Source organism: Chiloscyllium plagiosum, unplaced genomic scaffold (genome assembly GCF_037043375.1).
Source record: "Chiloscyllium plagiosum isolate Xiang-an unplaced genomic scaffold, Cpla_swu_hap1 HiC_scaffold_22, whole genome shotgun sequence".
In the NCBI taxonomy this organism is placed as follows: Eukaryota; Metazoa; Chordata; class Chondrichthyes; order Orectolobiformes; family Hemiscylliidae; genus Chiloscyllium; species Chiloscyllium plagiosum.
Genome location: NW_028270160.1, coordinates 13,514,121 through 13,528,913, shown reverse-complemented (window position 1 = coordinate 13,528,913; position 14,793 = coordinate 13,514,121). Strand labels below are relative to the sequence as shown.

The 14,793-nt window shown below is 40.0% G+C and overlaps 1 protein-coding gene across 7 annotated transcripts in view; it reads right to left on the bottom strand.

The window, feature by feature from the left end:
- LOC122561413 (uncharacterized) overlaps positions 1-13,282 on the bottom strand; it is a 108,103-nt gene extending 94,821 nt beyond the window's left edge. For 2 of the 7 annotated variants that reach the window (XM_087998758.1, XM_087998762.1), the window contains exons 1-2: positions 13,215-13,282; positions 2,809-2,941 (exon numbers count right to left, since the gene is read on the bottom strand). Coding sequence is in view for 3 of the 7 variants with exons in the window: in XM_087998765.1 (XP_087854891.1) it covers positions 2,809-2,941; positions 10,745-10,765 (154 nt within the window). In the remaining 4 variants the exon portion in view is untranslated. Of the gene's footprint in view, positions 1-2,808; positions 2,942-5,368; positions 6,284-10,744; positions 10,825-13,214 lie in introns of those variants that run through there. The other 5 variants (XM_087998765.1, XM_087998761.1, XR_015760875.1 and 2 more) reach the window with 4 other exon arrangements.
- Between the last annotated feature and the right edge of the window lie 1,511 nt (positions 13,283-14,793).

Sequence of the window (14,793 nt, the reverse complement as noted above, 5' to 3'; positions counted from 1 at the left end):
TAATATCCACAAAAGCCTGTCTGGTTTGTCATACATTATTTTTCCTTCACAAATTCATGTTGGCTCTGACCAGTCAAACAATAATTTTCTAATTATCTCATAATTTTGAGTGTAATTACACAGAAAAATACAGGGCATGAATGAGATTACATCTCGAATAATTCTGCAGTTTTGATTTCCTTATGGATATAAATGTCAAAATGTAAAGGTGTTTGATGCAGTTCAGGTAACATTTACGAGATTGTTACAGAGAATTTGAGGATTTTCTAATGACGATGTATCAGGCAGGTTGGACTTGTTCCCACAAGGATTGAGAACAGTGAAAGGCCATTTGATTGAAGTGCGTAAGATCCTGAATAATCTTGACAAGATGTATGTGGGAAAAGTTATTTCCTCTTGTGGGTGAGTCCAGAAATGGGAGGCACAGTTTTAAATTTAGGAGTGCCTCCTTTTAGGACAGATGAAGTTTTTTTTTTGCAGAACACTGTGAAACTTTGAAACTCTCTGCCTCATTGGAAGCAGGGTCACTGAATATTTTTAAGAGATAGATACATAGATTCTTGTCTGACAAGAGAATCAAGCATCATCTGGGTAGACAGGAATGTGGAATTTGAAATACAAGCAGATTGGATGTGATCTTAACGAATCCAGAACAGGTTTGCGGGACTGAATGATCTACATATGCTCCTATTCCGTATGTTCATAATCACATCCTTTATAACAGGTTCTAGTACTTTCCCAACTTCTGATATTCGGCCAGGAGGCTGACATTTCCCAGCTTTCTCTCTTGCATCTTTCTTAAACATTTGGTTGTATTTGTAACCGTCCAATCTGCAGGCAACTTTATAAGCCTCCTCCTTTAATCTAAGATTATTTTTTAACTTAGCTCATTAGCCATGCTCTCTTGCTTTTCTTTTGGAGTATTTTTAGCTTAAAAGGATTTTTTTTAATATAGAAAAAAAATTAATTCTTTAAATGTAAGCCATTGCCAATTTACCATCAAAACTTGTACCATATTTTTCTAATCCACCTCAGCCAACTTCCTCATCGTACCTTCATAATTACTTGTTTAAATTTCAGATCCTGCTTTCAGATTGAATTGCAGATTTTTCAAATTTAATGGAAAATTCCAACATTTTCCATAAGATTATTTTACAACTAGTTAATCAATTAGCTCTTTATCATTGCATAATGCTAAATCTATAATAGCCCTTACCCTAGGTGGTTCCGCAACATATTTCTCCAGAAGAAAACTCAAACACATTGCAGGAATTCTTCCTCCACAACATTGGTGCTCAGTAGATTTAGTCAGTCTGTACATAGATTGAAGTCACCACAATTTCTGCATTTCCCTTGTTACATGCAGTTCTAATTTCCTGATTTATACCCTTTGTTATCTTACCACTAATGTTTGGTGGACTATAAACCACGTTTCCTGCCCTTGCTCTGTCTTAGCTCCACCCAAACAGATTCTACATTCTGTCCTTCTGATCAGAGATCCTATACTGCCAACACACTGATCCTATACTTGATTCTCAATATCACCCATCTCCTTTTCCTTTTTGTCTAATGTTCCAAAATGTCAAATATTCAGTTCCCACTGTTTGTCATCCTGCAGCCACCCCTCTGTAATGGTAATTAAATCATGCTCTTTTAGCTCATCTATCTTGTGCAAATTCTACATGGATTCAGACAGAGTGCATTTAATTCTGCTTTTTTAAATACTATTCATAATTTGACTGTATTGGTTTTAGAATTTGTTTCTGATGATTTCCACATTAACTTGCAGCTTTTCCGTTTCCAATAACCAGCTTAGTTTTAATTTTATTTGAAGTCCCTCTCATTTTTCCATCCTCGTGACAAGTTAGTTTAAACCCTTTCCAAAAGAAACTAGCAAATCCCTCTGAGAGGATATAATTCCTGCCCTTCTAAGTTGTAACCAGTCCTGCTGCATTTTTCAACTATCCCAGAACCTGTCCTAATCCGTTAAAATCTAAAGTTTTCCCTTCTGTTCCTGATTTTTCCAGCCAAATCTTCATTAGCTCATCAGTATCCAAAACCAGGTTGTGAGTCAGATTGACTCAGAGGACTGTTACACTACCCGCATGGTCTTCCTAGGCTGCCTGGTGTTCACCCGTTCCTCATAACGTGACTACTTAATTAAATATGCTATCCACTTTCTTTTCAGCTTCGCGGATGTATCTCCATGGCCCAGACCTCAGTTTTTTTTGCACTGAAGATACATCTTGCATATACGATAGCCCAGGAAAAATGAAGCATCCGCATCTCTCATGTGGCCACACAGCCGATTGTCCTACAATGCCTTAAGATTACTTTCCATATATTTGCGTTAAACTGGACATGAGAATGTAGAAAATAAATTGCATACCAAACAGTTCCATTGAATGTAGTTCTTTAAAAACAGATAATGTCACTGGATACTCAACAATCAGCTTATAATTTTGCTGTGATGTCAGTTTATAATTTTTTCTCAAACTTGGCCTTCTGGACCTGTAGCGGCAATAGCAGCTCTCTGCTCATGCAATCCCTGAGCTCTGTATTGTGTTCATCTTGTGTTTCTGGTTCCATTTTAAAGTTATAAGATTCAGATAATTTTCACAATGTCCTCTGACTTGGAATGAAATGGAAGAATTTAAAAGGCAGACTTCAAACCTGACCAATCTAGTTATTTTCTGAAGTACTTCAAAGTACAGAAATAGAAACAAAACAATATGGAAAACAAGTTCAAAATAACAGTTCAACAGAAGCGAGGTAATTCCATAAAAAGTAATTTCCTGAATTATTTACCTTTTCTTTGAAAGACAGCATTGAGAAATTCCTCTGCTTGTTTTTCAAAATGATTAATTTTGGTCTCTTCCTGTCTTGAGAATGTCCTTTCTCCAACTTTTAATTTTGGTTGATCAAAAGAGACTAAATGTTCCTGTTGAGAAGCAAGCATGCAATTAGAGCTAAATCTGTAAGGAATGGAATTTTATGAAATACAATTATTAATGACTAATAAACAGCACCTTCATAAATAGGCACTCATGAATTTGGGAGCACATGGGGATTAAAGCAAGGGAAACCAATTTCATCTTGGGATGCCTGTACCAACCCAGTAATTTCCCGATTAAACTCCACTGCATTAGCCTGAGAGAAAGAGAGAAGACTCCCAGGAGATGCAGATTGAAATTGATAATGTTAATCAGTTAAACATAAACATGACGTTGACATTTAACGGTGGATGTGGGCCACAGGTTTCCTGGAACCCTTAAAGCACAGCAGCAATTGAGAGGAGAGGGTGAAGACAAGAGAAAAATGCCAATAAGCACTGAAACTTCATATCTGCTTTCTTATGTGAAATGCTTTGTTCATAGTACTTGTGCTGCGAGGCTAATTTTACAAGTTTGAAGCTTTGAAAATCAGACTCACAATTTAGAGCTCTGATCTCTCAGATCAGCTGTGGCTGATTGTGCTCAGGTGTAGGCATCATTGACCACACAAATGTGACATTTGAGACACACCCAGATCAACCAGAAGTCTTCAGCTGCAAGGACATCAACTCTCCCAAAGTGTAGCTGGTGTATAATGACAAAAAGATCCTAATGCAGAAGTCCCAACATTTCCAGCCTCCTGTATGCTTTCAAACTGTGGCAGTTCAATTTCCTTATTTTGCCACAGCTCAAGGCAAACTTATCAAATTGCTTTTCTGAGATAAGGGGCGATCATTTGAAGTGTTAGATGGAGACAGAAACACAAATAGGAGTAGGCCATTCAGCCCATCAAGCCTGCTCTGTTGTACAATTAGATATTGACTGATCATCTACCTTAATGTCATGTTCCCGCACTACTTCCACATCCCTTGATGTCATTTCATAGTCTCTCAAACTATTGATTTCAATTGACAAAACGTTCGATGATTGAGCTTCTGCAACACCCTCGGGAAGCGAATTTCAAAGATTCACTATCTTCTGAGTGAAGAAAGGCATTTGTGAGAAACCCAATCAATGACACCCAAGAGCTATGTAACGAAATACAACTCATACAACAACCAAATGTGTCATTGAGCATGCTATTGACATTCTGATACTTCATATCCTTGGGAAGTGCTGGAAGTGCCCTTCAACATGTACTATGTTCTTCGGAACAGAACTGTCTGTGAACACTTTGTATAACATTATATAGCACTGGGATTTGGATCTAGAAGAGAAATAAGACAAAAGCCTCCTCCAATGATGCCAGAGAAAGCAAGGAGGTGGTGGCAGAATACACAGTCAAGGCGCCAGCAGTAGCCCTTGTTGTAGTCCAGAATATCATTGTTACTTATGAGAGTCCCTTGTATATCTCCCTTATGACCTCTACCTCTCTTTGTTCCATTTGGGGGATAATTCCATCAAATTAATTGAGAAGGCTATCATGCTGTAGGCCCTAACAAATCCCAACAAGAGATCCAGGGATTTGACAGTAAAACAAGGCTCAACTTTAAAGATCTTGACTCCATTCTGCTAATTCCTTCTATTATGCTTCCAATTAAAATCCACCAAATTAGAATGCCCCTTTAATAACTAGAATTGAAACAGATTCATGGGCTCAACACAACTTGCACACACATTAACTAGATGAGAAATCCAGAATTTCGACCTAAAAAAAGGCCTACACTTGCCATCGGGGATAAGGTACAGAAGCCTGAACACATGCACCAGCCAGTTTCGAAACAGTTTCTACCCGACTGTTGTTAGAATACTGAACAGACTCACAAACCCTGAGCATTCGTCTGTACTTGTGTTGCTTTTTTTGCTGCTGTTTACCTATTATTTGCTTATCTTTGCTGCTGAACTCTGATCTGGCTGTATTGCCAGCAAGACAAAGCTTTTCACTGTGCCTCAGTACCCGTGACAGTAAATTCAATTCACTTGCTTTCAAGATTCTAGGCCTTAACAGTAGAACTCACTGGTGGAGAAGGCTGTGGAGACGGAGTCATTGAATGTATTTAAGACAAAAATATATAGATTTTGCTTGGCAAGGAGATCAAGTGTTATGGGAGAAGGCAGGAGAATAGAAACAGATCAGCCATGATCATATGGCAGAGCAGACTCAATACACTAAATGGCCTAATTCTGCTTCTATATCTTATGGTCTTATCAAGTCAATTAGTTCATTAATATTAGCAAATAAAAGGGATACACATTGATATAAATAGAATAAAATGTTTATCTCACTCAGAAAATCTGACTGAAAAGCACTCAAGTAATTTTAGTTAGTTAAAAAGTCCTGATGGGCACTGTTAATTCCCCAATTCATAAGATTTTTAAAATTCTGTCAAACCTAGGGCTAGAGTCATGCTAGAGAAATTACATAGTAATAATACCTCTGCCCATTGATGCAGTCATCCTGTTGTCATGGAAGCACAAGGACAAAGTGTTCACAGCAAGCTAAGAGACTCACAAAAAATATGTGCATCCTTGAATATTACACAGAAAATGCAGCATGATTTCCAGGATCTGTAGTGTTTGTGTTAGCATTGCTGCATATTTCAGTATTGACAGCACGTCTATTGTACTTTTGTAGCTGATAACTTATGATATAACATAGGCAAACCATATAGATATGAAAAATACAAGAGAGCAAGTGTTTTATAAGGGCTGAAAAGGGAAAAGTGTAGATGTGATCACTACTAGCCCAACTGGATACTAATACTAAGTAAGATGCAACCGCAAATGTTGTGGTTAATGCTCTGTACTTATAGATAAATGGAGTGTGCAATCATAAAAGGTCAAATAGAACAATTCATTGTGTAATTACCACTAAACTCCTTTTTTAATGTGTGAAACCAATTCAAAACGTTTTTAGCTGATTCACCATTCTTTGTAAAACCATTAAAAACATTTTGCCTTTGTGAACTATAATGTCAGTGGAATCAGGTAATTTCTACTGTAATATTAGTGTGTTCTGGAAATGTCATCTAAACGCAACTTTCTTAGAGGCAAAGACAGAATAATCTAAAATTCTGACTTTGAAATAGATATCAAGTTTAAAAATTGGTAGGTCTTTTAGTTCAGATGTACTACATTGAGATTCAAAGACTTCCTAAAATGAGGTTTATGCTGCATAAATAATGCTGTCACTATAATTAACAGACACCAAAAGATTAATGCAAGAGAAACTGGACTGAATTTACTTAAGTGGGATCAGTTTATCGTACATTAAAGTCTATTAAATTGTCTTCATCAGAAAGTTATTCAATGAGGCAATTGGTATATCACTGACTTTGCTATTTTTACTCCAGGAGGAATTATTTTGCATTAGCATTTAATTGTAAACACATTAACTGCTTTAGAGTGAGAAAATTCCTTCTGATTCATGTGTAATGTTTGCCTTTTTAAATAAAGTGTGCTTCATAACACAAGACTACATTTAATTCAGTAAGTGCTTGACTATAAATAGGTCAATTATTCATCTGTAGAATCATACAACTCGAAAAAAGATTGGTCACTGGATGAAGTGCCTTGTCACTCAAAAACTGCACAAGATTAGCTTATGAAAACTGTTTGAAAATGAAATAAGAAAAAAAAAATCTGATACCAAATCCTAAGTTACAACATGCACAAAAAAGAGCGGCAACATCTACTTCAGCCCTTTTCAGATATATTCTGAGAAACATATTCAGGCTTACTGAACTGCATTTACTTTCAGTTCAATGGCCCCTTCTATTGTATCAATTGTCACTCCAATGTGGGTGTAGCCCCTCATTTATAAATCATTGCAATTTCAGCTACATCCACAACCTGTTCCTTCATTTCAGTTTGAGTCTTAACATTAAGTTTTAAGATGAAATCCAAATTTCTGTCACTAAATTTTAAGATTTGGAAAACTTGTAAACAACATCATATTCTCACTCCTTTAGCTGCAAGAGGAAGACCACAAACGAAGAAGACCAGTATGTATTGACTTCATTGATTTCACCAAGACATTCAAACATGTGAGAAGCAGGCTTTTTTAAACATTGAAGCGATTACCAGTGAAGCTGCTCAGTAAGCTCGCTTTCCTTGAAAAATATAGTTGGCAAGGTGGGTAATAACAGGTCAACACAGAATTTGATGACAGCCACAATGGAGTCAAATAAATCTGCATGTCTGGTGCGACACTTTGCCATATTCTTTGTTTAACAGTCATATATAATATCTACAACTCATTATAGAGTGTATCTACTTATGTGTAAGAACTGACAGAAAGCTACTGAATTTTATTGCCAAGATTCAAGACTAAAGTACACGAAGTTCTCATCAAAAAGTTGTTCTGTGATGATGATGAAACACTGGCATTTTATTCCAAAGTGCAATTTCTTTTTTTTTACACAATTTTTTTAATTCATTCATGGGATGAGTGCATCCCTGTCAAGGTCAACATTTATTGCTCATCCCTAATAGCACAGGGGTGAGTTAAGAGTCAACCACATTGCAGTGGACCTGTTCTGGAGTCACATGTAGGCCAGACCAAGTAAGGATGGCAGTTTCCTTCCCTAAAGAACATTAGGGTTCTTTAAAAAACAGCTTGGTTTTTCCTGACAATTGACAATGGATTCATAATCGTCATTAGACTCTTAATTCTAGTTTCTTATTGAATTCAAATTCCACTATCTGCCTTGGCAGCATTCAAACCCGGGTCCCAGAAATTTACCTGGGCCTCTGGAATAATAATCCAGCCATAACACCATGGGGCCATCAGCACAGATGTTGTGGCTTAGTAATAGTGTATTCTGGTGAAATTAACACACTGTAGGACCTTCGAATCAGTGACCTTGTTAAGAAAAGCTGAAAACAAGTCTGATATTACAAAGGTGAAAATGATTCAACCTTTTTGCCTGCTTAGCATGTGTTGTCTAGATCTCACCATTGTAGAGAAATGTGTTCTAGGTTACGTAGGCTTGTAGTTTAGAATTCTTAGTCAGGTTTCTGTTGTTGCAGGCTCTCTAACGCATAACATTACAGCTGCCTATTTTGCATTGAATGTGTTGATTTCAGCATCAAGTGGCACATTGTCAGTGCTGATTGATACTGATATGGCATTGGTCATGGCATTTGTTGTCTTGATGGTCAAAGCAAACTCTCTACAGATATGACAAAGTTTGTCCGTACGCTGTTTGTATTAGCTTGTTACATTCCAATTTTCTCATTATAATTTTTTTAAAATTAGTGAAGGAATTGAACACAATCCGGCACACAGTAGTCAAATAAACATTTATCTGCAACAATTAAAAGGAAAAGAAATTGGAAATAAGAAAACACAAACTTATAAGGTGGGGCAGAACTGTGGCTCAGTGGTTAGCTCTGCTGCCTCACAGCGCCAGGGACCTGGGTTCAATTCCAGCCTCGGGCAACTGTCTGTGTGGAGTTTGCACATTCTCCCTGTGTCTGTGTGGGTTTCCTCTGGGTGCTCTGGTTTCCTTGCACAGTCCAAAGATGTGCAGGTTAGATCAATTGGCCATGCTAAATCACCCACAGGGATGTGTAGGTTAGGTGCATTAGTCAGGGGCAAATATAGGATAGAGGAATGGGTCTGGGTGGGTTACTCTTCGGAGGGTTGGTGTGGACCTGTTGGGCTGAAGGGCCTGTTTCCACACTGTAGGGATTCTAATTCCAATAAGGACTTTGAAATGTTGGTTATGACTTCCATCTAAATCAGCAAATATTTTGTTAAAGTTATATACATTCATGTAAATTAGTACAATATTTATAACAACCTCAAAACAAATACAATTAGCTAAATTATAGGCAGATGTAGAAGCTATACTTTTGAAAAAGAAAGTTCACAATTCTTATCCTAACATCAAAGAATATTTGGAAAAAGGCAGCTTTACACCAGGATGTTACTCAAGATGGCAAGAAAAAAGAAACTTGTCCTTTGGTCAATTTTGAGCATCTTATCCGTGTGATGGAAAACAACTTGTCGATACAGAATTTTCAAAAACTGTTTTGAAAGAAGGCTGGCATTTGCAAGTAGCAGCATAAAGAATACTGTTTGCATAACCACATAAGCGAGGTCAGCTAACTTTGGAACACTTGCTACAATTAAGTATATTTGGGACATTCAGGTAAAATTTCTTTGCAACTGGAAAATGTGAAATTCCAAGTATAACAGATAATGGCAGCAATATATTATAGGTAATATTAGGTTGACCTGACCTATCATCATCAAGAAGAAAACCATTGAGCCATCAGAAAAATCTGATGTTTTGTTGCTGATTCCAGTTCAAAAAGAAAGTAAACTTCAGTTTCCTTATAACTAGCTTCTAGGTAACATATCATGTGCTGCATCAAAAAGATCTAGACCTGTAAAATGTGCAAGTTATATCCACTAACACAATTAAAATTTTGAATTTGCCTCTCGCAGCAAATCTACACTATTTTTTATAGATGAGAAACAAAATGGCTCATTGAAGAGGCATTGCAGCAGATTTGAAAACGTAGGCTTTTTTAAAATCACAATACACATCATCTGTAAAGTGATAAGAAAGCCATTTTAAGATTATTTCATAAAAGATAGGCTCAATAACTTTCATCCACAATATCTCATTGCATCCTCAGCATCACATGGAAAGACAACACTACCACTGAGGTAGTCATTTCTAGAGCAAATATGCCAAGCATGTTGGCACTAATCAAGCAAATTCTTCTGGCTTGGGCACCTGAGCAAAATAGAAGGTGCTGCATCCCCAAGTACTGTAATGCCAAGGAGAAAGGCCACAAAAAGAGACCAACAGGGTGCTGAAAGCTTCAATTCAAGGATGTGTTCAAAGGCACATGATAAGTGGGAATCCTGAGCTAATGCAAAGTGCAACACCAGTTGCAGGCAGGAATTCACCACCACAATAACATGCATTTTAAGAATCTCCAAAGTAGAGGCCAGCCCTGCATGCAAGATGTCAGCAGAAATTAACTCACACCACCAGCAAGGAATAACCTCATGTCTGGATTTTGCCTTTCAAGAAACAGCTTATTCAGCCATCAAAGAATGCAGATGATTTTCATCTGATCTCACCAAAGCAGCGAGACCACATTCACATCATCTCTCACAAATGGAAGGAGACAAGCCGAGAGGCATTTGGATGGGTATATGAATAGGAAGGGTTTGGAGGGATATGGGCTGGGTGCTGGCAGGTGGGACTTGATTGGGTTGGGATAGCTGGTCTGCATGGACAGGTTGGACCGAATGGTCTGTTTCCATGCTGTACATCTCTATGACTCTATGTCAGAAATAGAAACTGTGTTAATTAAATTTATCTTAAAAGAAGCTAAGTTCGCTTACAATTAAATATTAGTTTCTTCTTTAAACTTCTTTTACATCTTATAGCTAGTTAAGATCTAGCTCTTTCCTCCCAACTACAATGAATATCATCAGCAATGAACTGAGAGTAGAAACGTTCAATGTCTGACATTGTTTGCAAACTCCCTTGAAGATGTTTTTGAGTGGAGGTGGGGGGTTAAGCACAGAAAGAAAAAATAGATGAATAGTCAGCATCCAAGCCCTGGGCAATGCTCATGCAGCTCACCACAACTGATCAAGAGCAACAAAAGCCAGTAAGGGAAGAAAGATTACATACCCTCAAAAATACACAAGCTGCACAAAAGCCCTTTTGTTTTGATTTTGCCAGCTACATAACCCAACAGACTAAGCAGTGTCATTCTGTTCTAGACCAAGTGTACCAACTGGTCACTAAAATTAAATATTTCAACTTGCTTCTTACCTTCACTTTTTCTCTTCTCATGCAACAGAAGAGACAGTTTTCATCAAATGACCAGTCAGAAACACCTGTAGGCTCACAATCTGTGAAATTCAAGAATAATTTTAGCCTAACACAAGATTGGCTTTGTTACTGTAGGTTTTTTTCCCCCATCTTTCATTTGGGAGGGTGTACCATCTGCCAAATAACATCCCATAGAATGACAAATCATTCTAATATTTCAGTTGACCAGAGGTACACTTGACAAAATTCATCTCTCGTGTTGCAAAAGAAGGAAAGCTAAAAAATCGGCTTCTGTATGCTGCAAATAAAATGGCAAACAGAACTGAATGGTCCTTAGAACAGAATCAAAACTGACTTAGTTTATCTTTTGAGGGTATGAAAACATTTTATTCTTCCCTTCTTCTTTTCTTCTCAGACAAATTTTGCCAAGCCAACACGCTTGTAGCTGAGAGAGTAGAGGTACAACCAGCTCCAAATCCTCTATCAATGTAGTGTTTCATTCAGTACTTTGAACAATAAATCTCACAGCAATTTTACCTCACCTCCCTAAGCACAACGACATGTTAAAATGAATACTAGGCAACAAAGCATTTGGCTCTTACCAGAATGGATGGTAAATCAAATACTGAAAGCAATATTTTAAATAAATAGGATGCACCTTACAACAGACCTCAAAGTCACCGAGACACCTCAGTGTTAACTGTTTTTGTTGTATGTGCAAGAATTTAAGCTTAACTTATCAAGTTAAGCACATTAAACACATTGTTCAAAAAGTCAGTCTGGAGAACCTGGGCAGAGGGTCAGATAATAATCCTTGATTTACAAGATGTCAAATCCGGCCATCATACGGGATTAAAGAGTCCTTGATCAGATGGCTTTAAGGGTATAACGCAAATTGCTTCTGCACAGTCAGAATTCAGTTCGGAGTGGGTAATACACACCAAAAACTGTTAATCTTTCAATATCAACTGAGTATAACAAAGAATTACAGTTGTAAGAAGTGGAATATATTAGGACATAAAGTTGTCCTATGTTGTTTGGTAGAGTAGTAGGAATTTTATACTGCATCAAACCATGTTACTGTTGGCGAGGTAGTGCCAAGTCTAATGTTGGTCACCCAAAACTGATTATATTCCTTCTCCAGCATCAACATGTTTTACAATTTTAAAAAATTGGTCAAAGTGATGTAAGCAATAAATGATTAAGGGTATTATAATAATACAAGGAATGGCTATTAAAAGTTTATCAAGAGGAGCAACAAAACCAAATCAGAAGTGCACAGGCAGTCCTTTAAGTCCAAATATGAATGAATCGATCAACAGAACCATACCATAATTGCAAAATAACATTTGCTTAGTTAAATTTTTGAAATATCTCTGTTGTATCTTAGGTGTCCTTTTTAAAAATCCATTTGATCTGACAAAGATCAGTAATAACATAAGACAATGGGATCCTTTAGCAATATAATGCCGGTTTTTTCAATCTTTGTAATATTTTTTAAATGATTAAACAATTTACATTGTTTCTCTAATTAAATACCGAGCACAATCCAACCAAAGACAATGGGGACCCCTTTGCTCCTCATCATTCAAGCACATCAAATCCAAATGATAAAAACATTAAACAGAGAGGCCTATAAATATCTTAGGTTGAAAAATAACCAGAGGCCAGTCTACAGATATCTGCAGTTGTCTTCACCTGCAGTAATGTAGACAGAGATTTAATATTTTCCCTGCTTGTTCCATACAACATACAATTCCTGTGTCAATGTGACAGCAATAATGAGCAACCAACTTGTCCAAGATGAGAATATCTTCCTTTTCTCAGATCAAATCAACAAAAATGTACACAAAAAACTTTATGACAAAAGACCAGTTGAACTGCTTGTGAAATTGTTTAAGGCAAAGCATTTAAACAAAAACTTGCATTACATGGCTTCATATTCCCAATAAGGCTCTTTCCAAATTGAACCTTACTGTTTAGTTCATTTGCTTGTGTTTCATAAATATTATTTTCAATGAATAAAACGTATGTTTGCCTATGTTGCACTTGTTGTCATGACTATACTTAGAATATTGCTCCAAAAAAAGGGTAAATTTTAAGGGTTTTCATTCCCTGCCAATTTCCTTTACAGCACATAACCAAAATGTTTATCTTTTCACCAGCAATGTAGGTGTACCTAGAACACACATTGCAGTGACTCAAGGTGGTAATTCACAACCACCTTCATGAGTGCAATTATAGATGGACAATAAGTGCTGGCCTTCCTCAAGACTCTTACATCCCAACAACAAATAAAGAATAATTGGCATGCTAAGGATGCTAGTCTCCTTTCCCTCCTCCAAAAACATGGAAATCTGTGGAACAAAACAAATATTCTTCACCATTACTTGCATTTGGCCATACATATATAATGCTGAATATGTTACTACTGGGTGACTTTATTAGAAAATAAATGTAAAAGGTTTACCTTCAAACAGGCTGATATCTTTTAGAAGTTTACTTCCAAACAGCCCTTCCAAAATGCTTTCAAACCCTTATGGAAAAACAATTACGGCATTGTGAGTACAAACAAAATTGTCCTGGCAACAACATGCAGGAGTAGAAACAGCAGGCATTAATTTCACAATTATATATCTGCCAACTTGTGCTGTAATATTTATTATAAGCATTGGACTGTGATTAAGAGAGCTACTCAATTTATTTATAGGTACAAAATTGTTGCCAATTTTAAAATGTCACCATTAATATTTTTGAGAAGCACAATTAGCTGGAAAAGATCTTTCCAAAACAATCCTTATTAGCACTCTACATATTCTGAAATATCATCACATGCAAGGAGGATTAATTTTATTTTGGAATCAAAGATTTACACTGCGTTTGACCAAGCTATGCTTGACTGGTTACAGCTTGATGCAATCACTAGTACAAATGTATACAAACATCTTGTTTTCTCCAACACACATTCATCAACAATAGAACAATTGCAACTGACTATTTACAAAAGTAATCTCCATAGGAACGTACAACTAAGCAGAATTAGGCCCTTTGGCCCTTTGAATTCTGGAGAGGGGGGGGGGGGGGGAGAGGGAGAGGGGAGGGGGGGGGGAGAGGGAGAGGGGGAGAGGGGGAGGGGAGGGGGAGGGGGAGAGGGGGAGAGGGGGAGAGGGGGAGAGGGGGAGGGGGGGAGAGGGGGAGGGGGGGAGGGGGGGAGAGGGGGAGGGGGGGAGGGGGGGAGGGGGGGAGGGGGGGAGGGGGGAGGGGGGGAGGGGGGGAGAGGGGGAGGGAGAGGGGGAGGGGGGGAGGGGGGGAGGGGGGGAGGGGGGGGGAGGGGGGGAGGGGGGGGAGGGGGGGAGGGGGGGGGAGGGGGAGGGGGAGGGGGGGAGGGGGAGGGGGAGGGGGAGGGGGGAGGGGGAGGGGGAGAGGGGGAGGGGGGGAGGGGGAGGGGGGGAGGGGGAGGGGGGGAGGGGGAGGGGGGGGAGGGGGGGGGGAGGGGGAGGGGGGGGGGAGGGGGGGAGGGGGGGAGGGGGAGGGAGGGGGAGGGGGGGGAGGGGGAGGGAGGGGGAGGGGGGGGAGGGGGGGAGGGGGAGGGGGGGGAGGGGGGGGGGAGGGGGAGGGGGGGGGGGGAGGGGGGGGAGGGGGGGAGGGGGAGGGAGGGGGAGGGGGGGAGGGGGGGGAGGGGGAGGGAGGGGGAGGGGGGGGAGGGGGGGGAGGGGGGGGAGGGAGGGGGGGGGGAGGGGGGGGAGGGAGGGGGGGGAGGGGGGGGAGGGGGGGAGGGGGAGGGGGAGGGGGGGAGGGGAGGGGGAGGGGGGAGGGGGAGGGGGGGAGGGGAGGGGGAGGGGGGGAGGGGGAGGGGGGGAGGGGAGGGGAGGGGGGGAGGGGGGGGAGGGGGGGGGAGGGGGGGAGGAGGGGGGGGAGGGGAGGGGGGGAGGGGGGGGAGGGGGGGAGGGGGGGGAGGGGGGGAGGGGAGGGGGGGGGAGGGGAGGGGGGGGGAGGGGGGGAGGGGGGGGAGGGGGGGAGGGGGGAGGGGGGGGAGGGGGGAGGGGAGG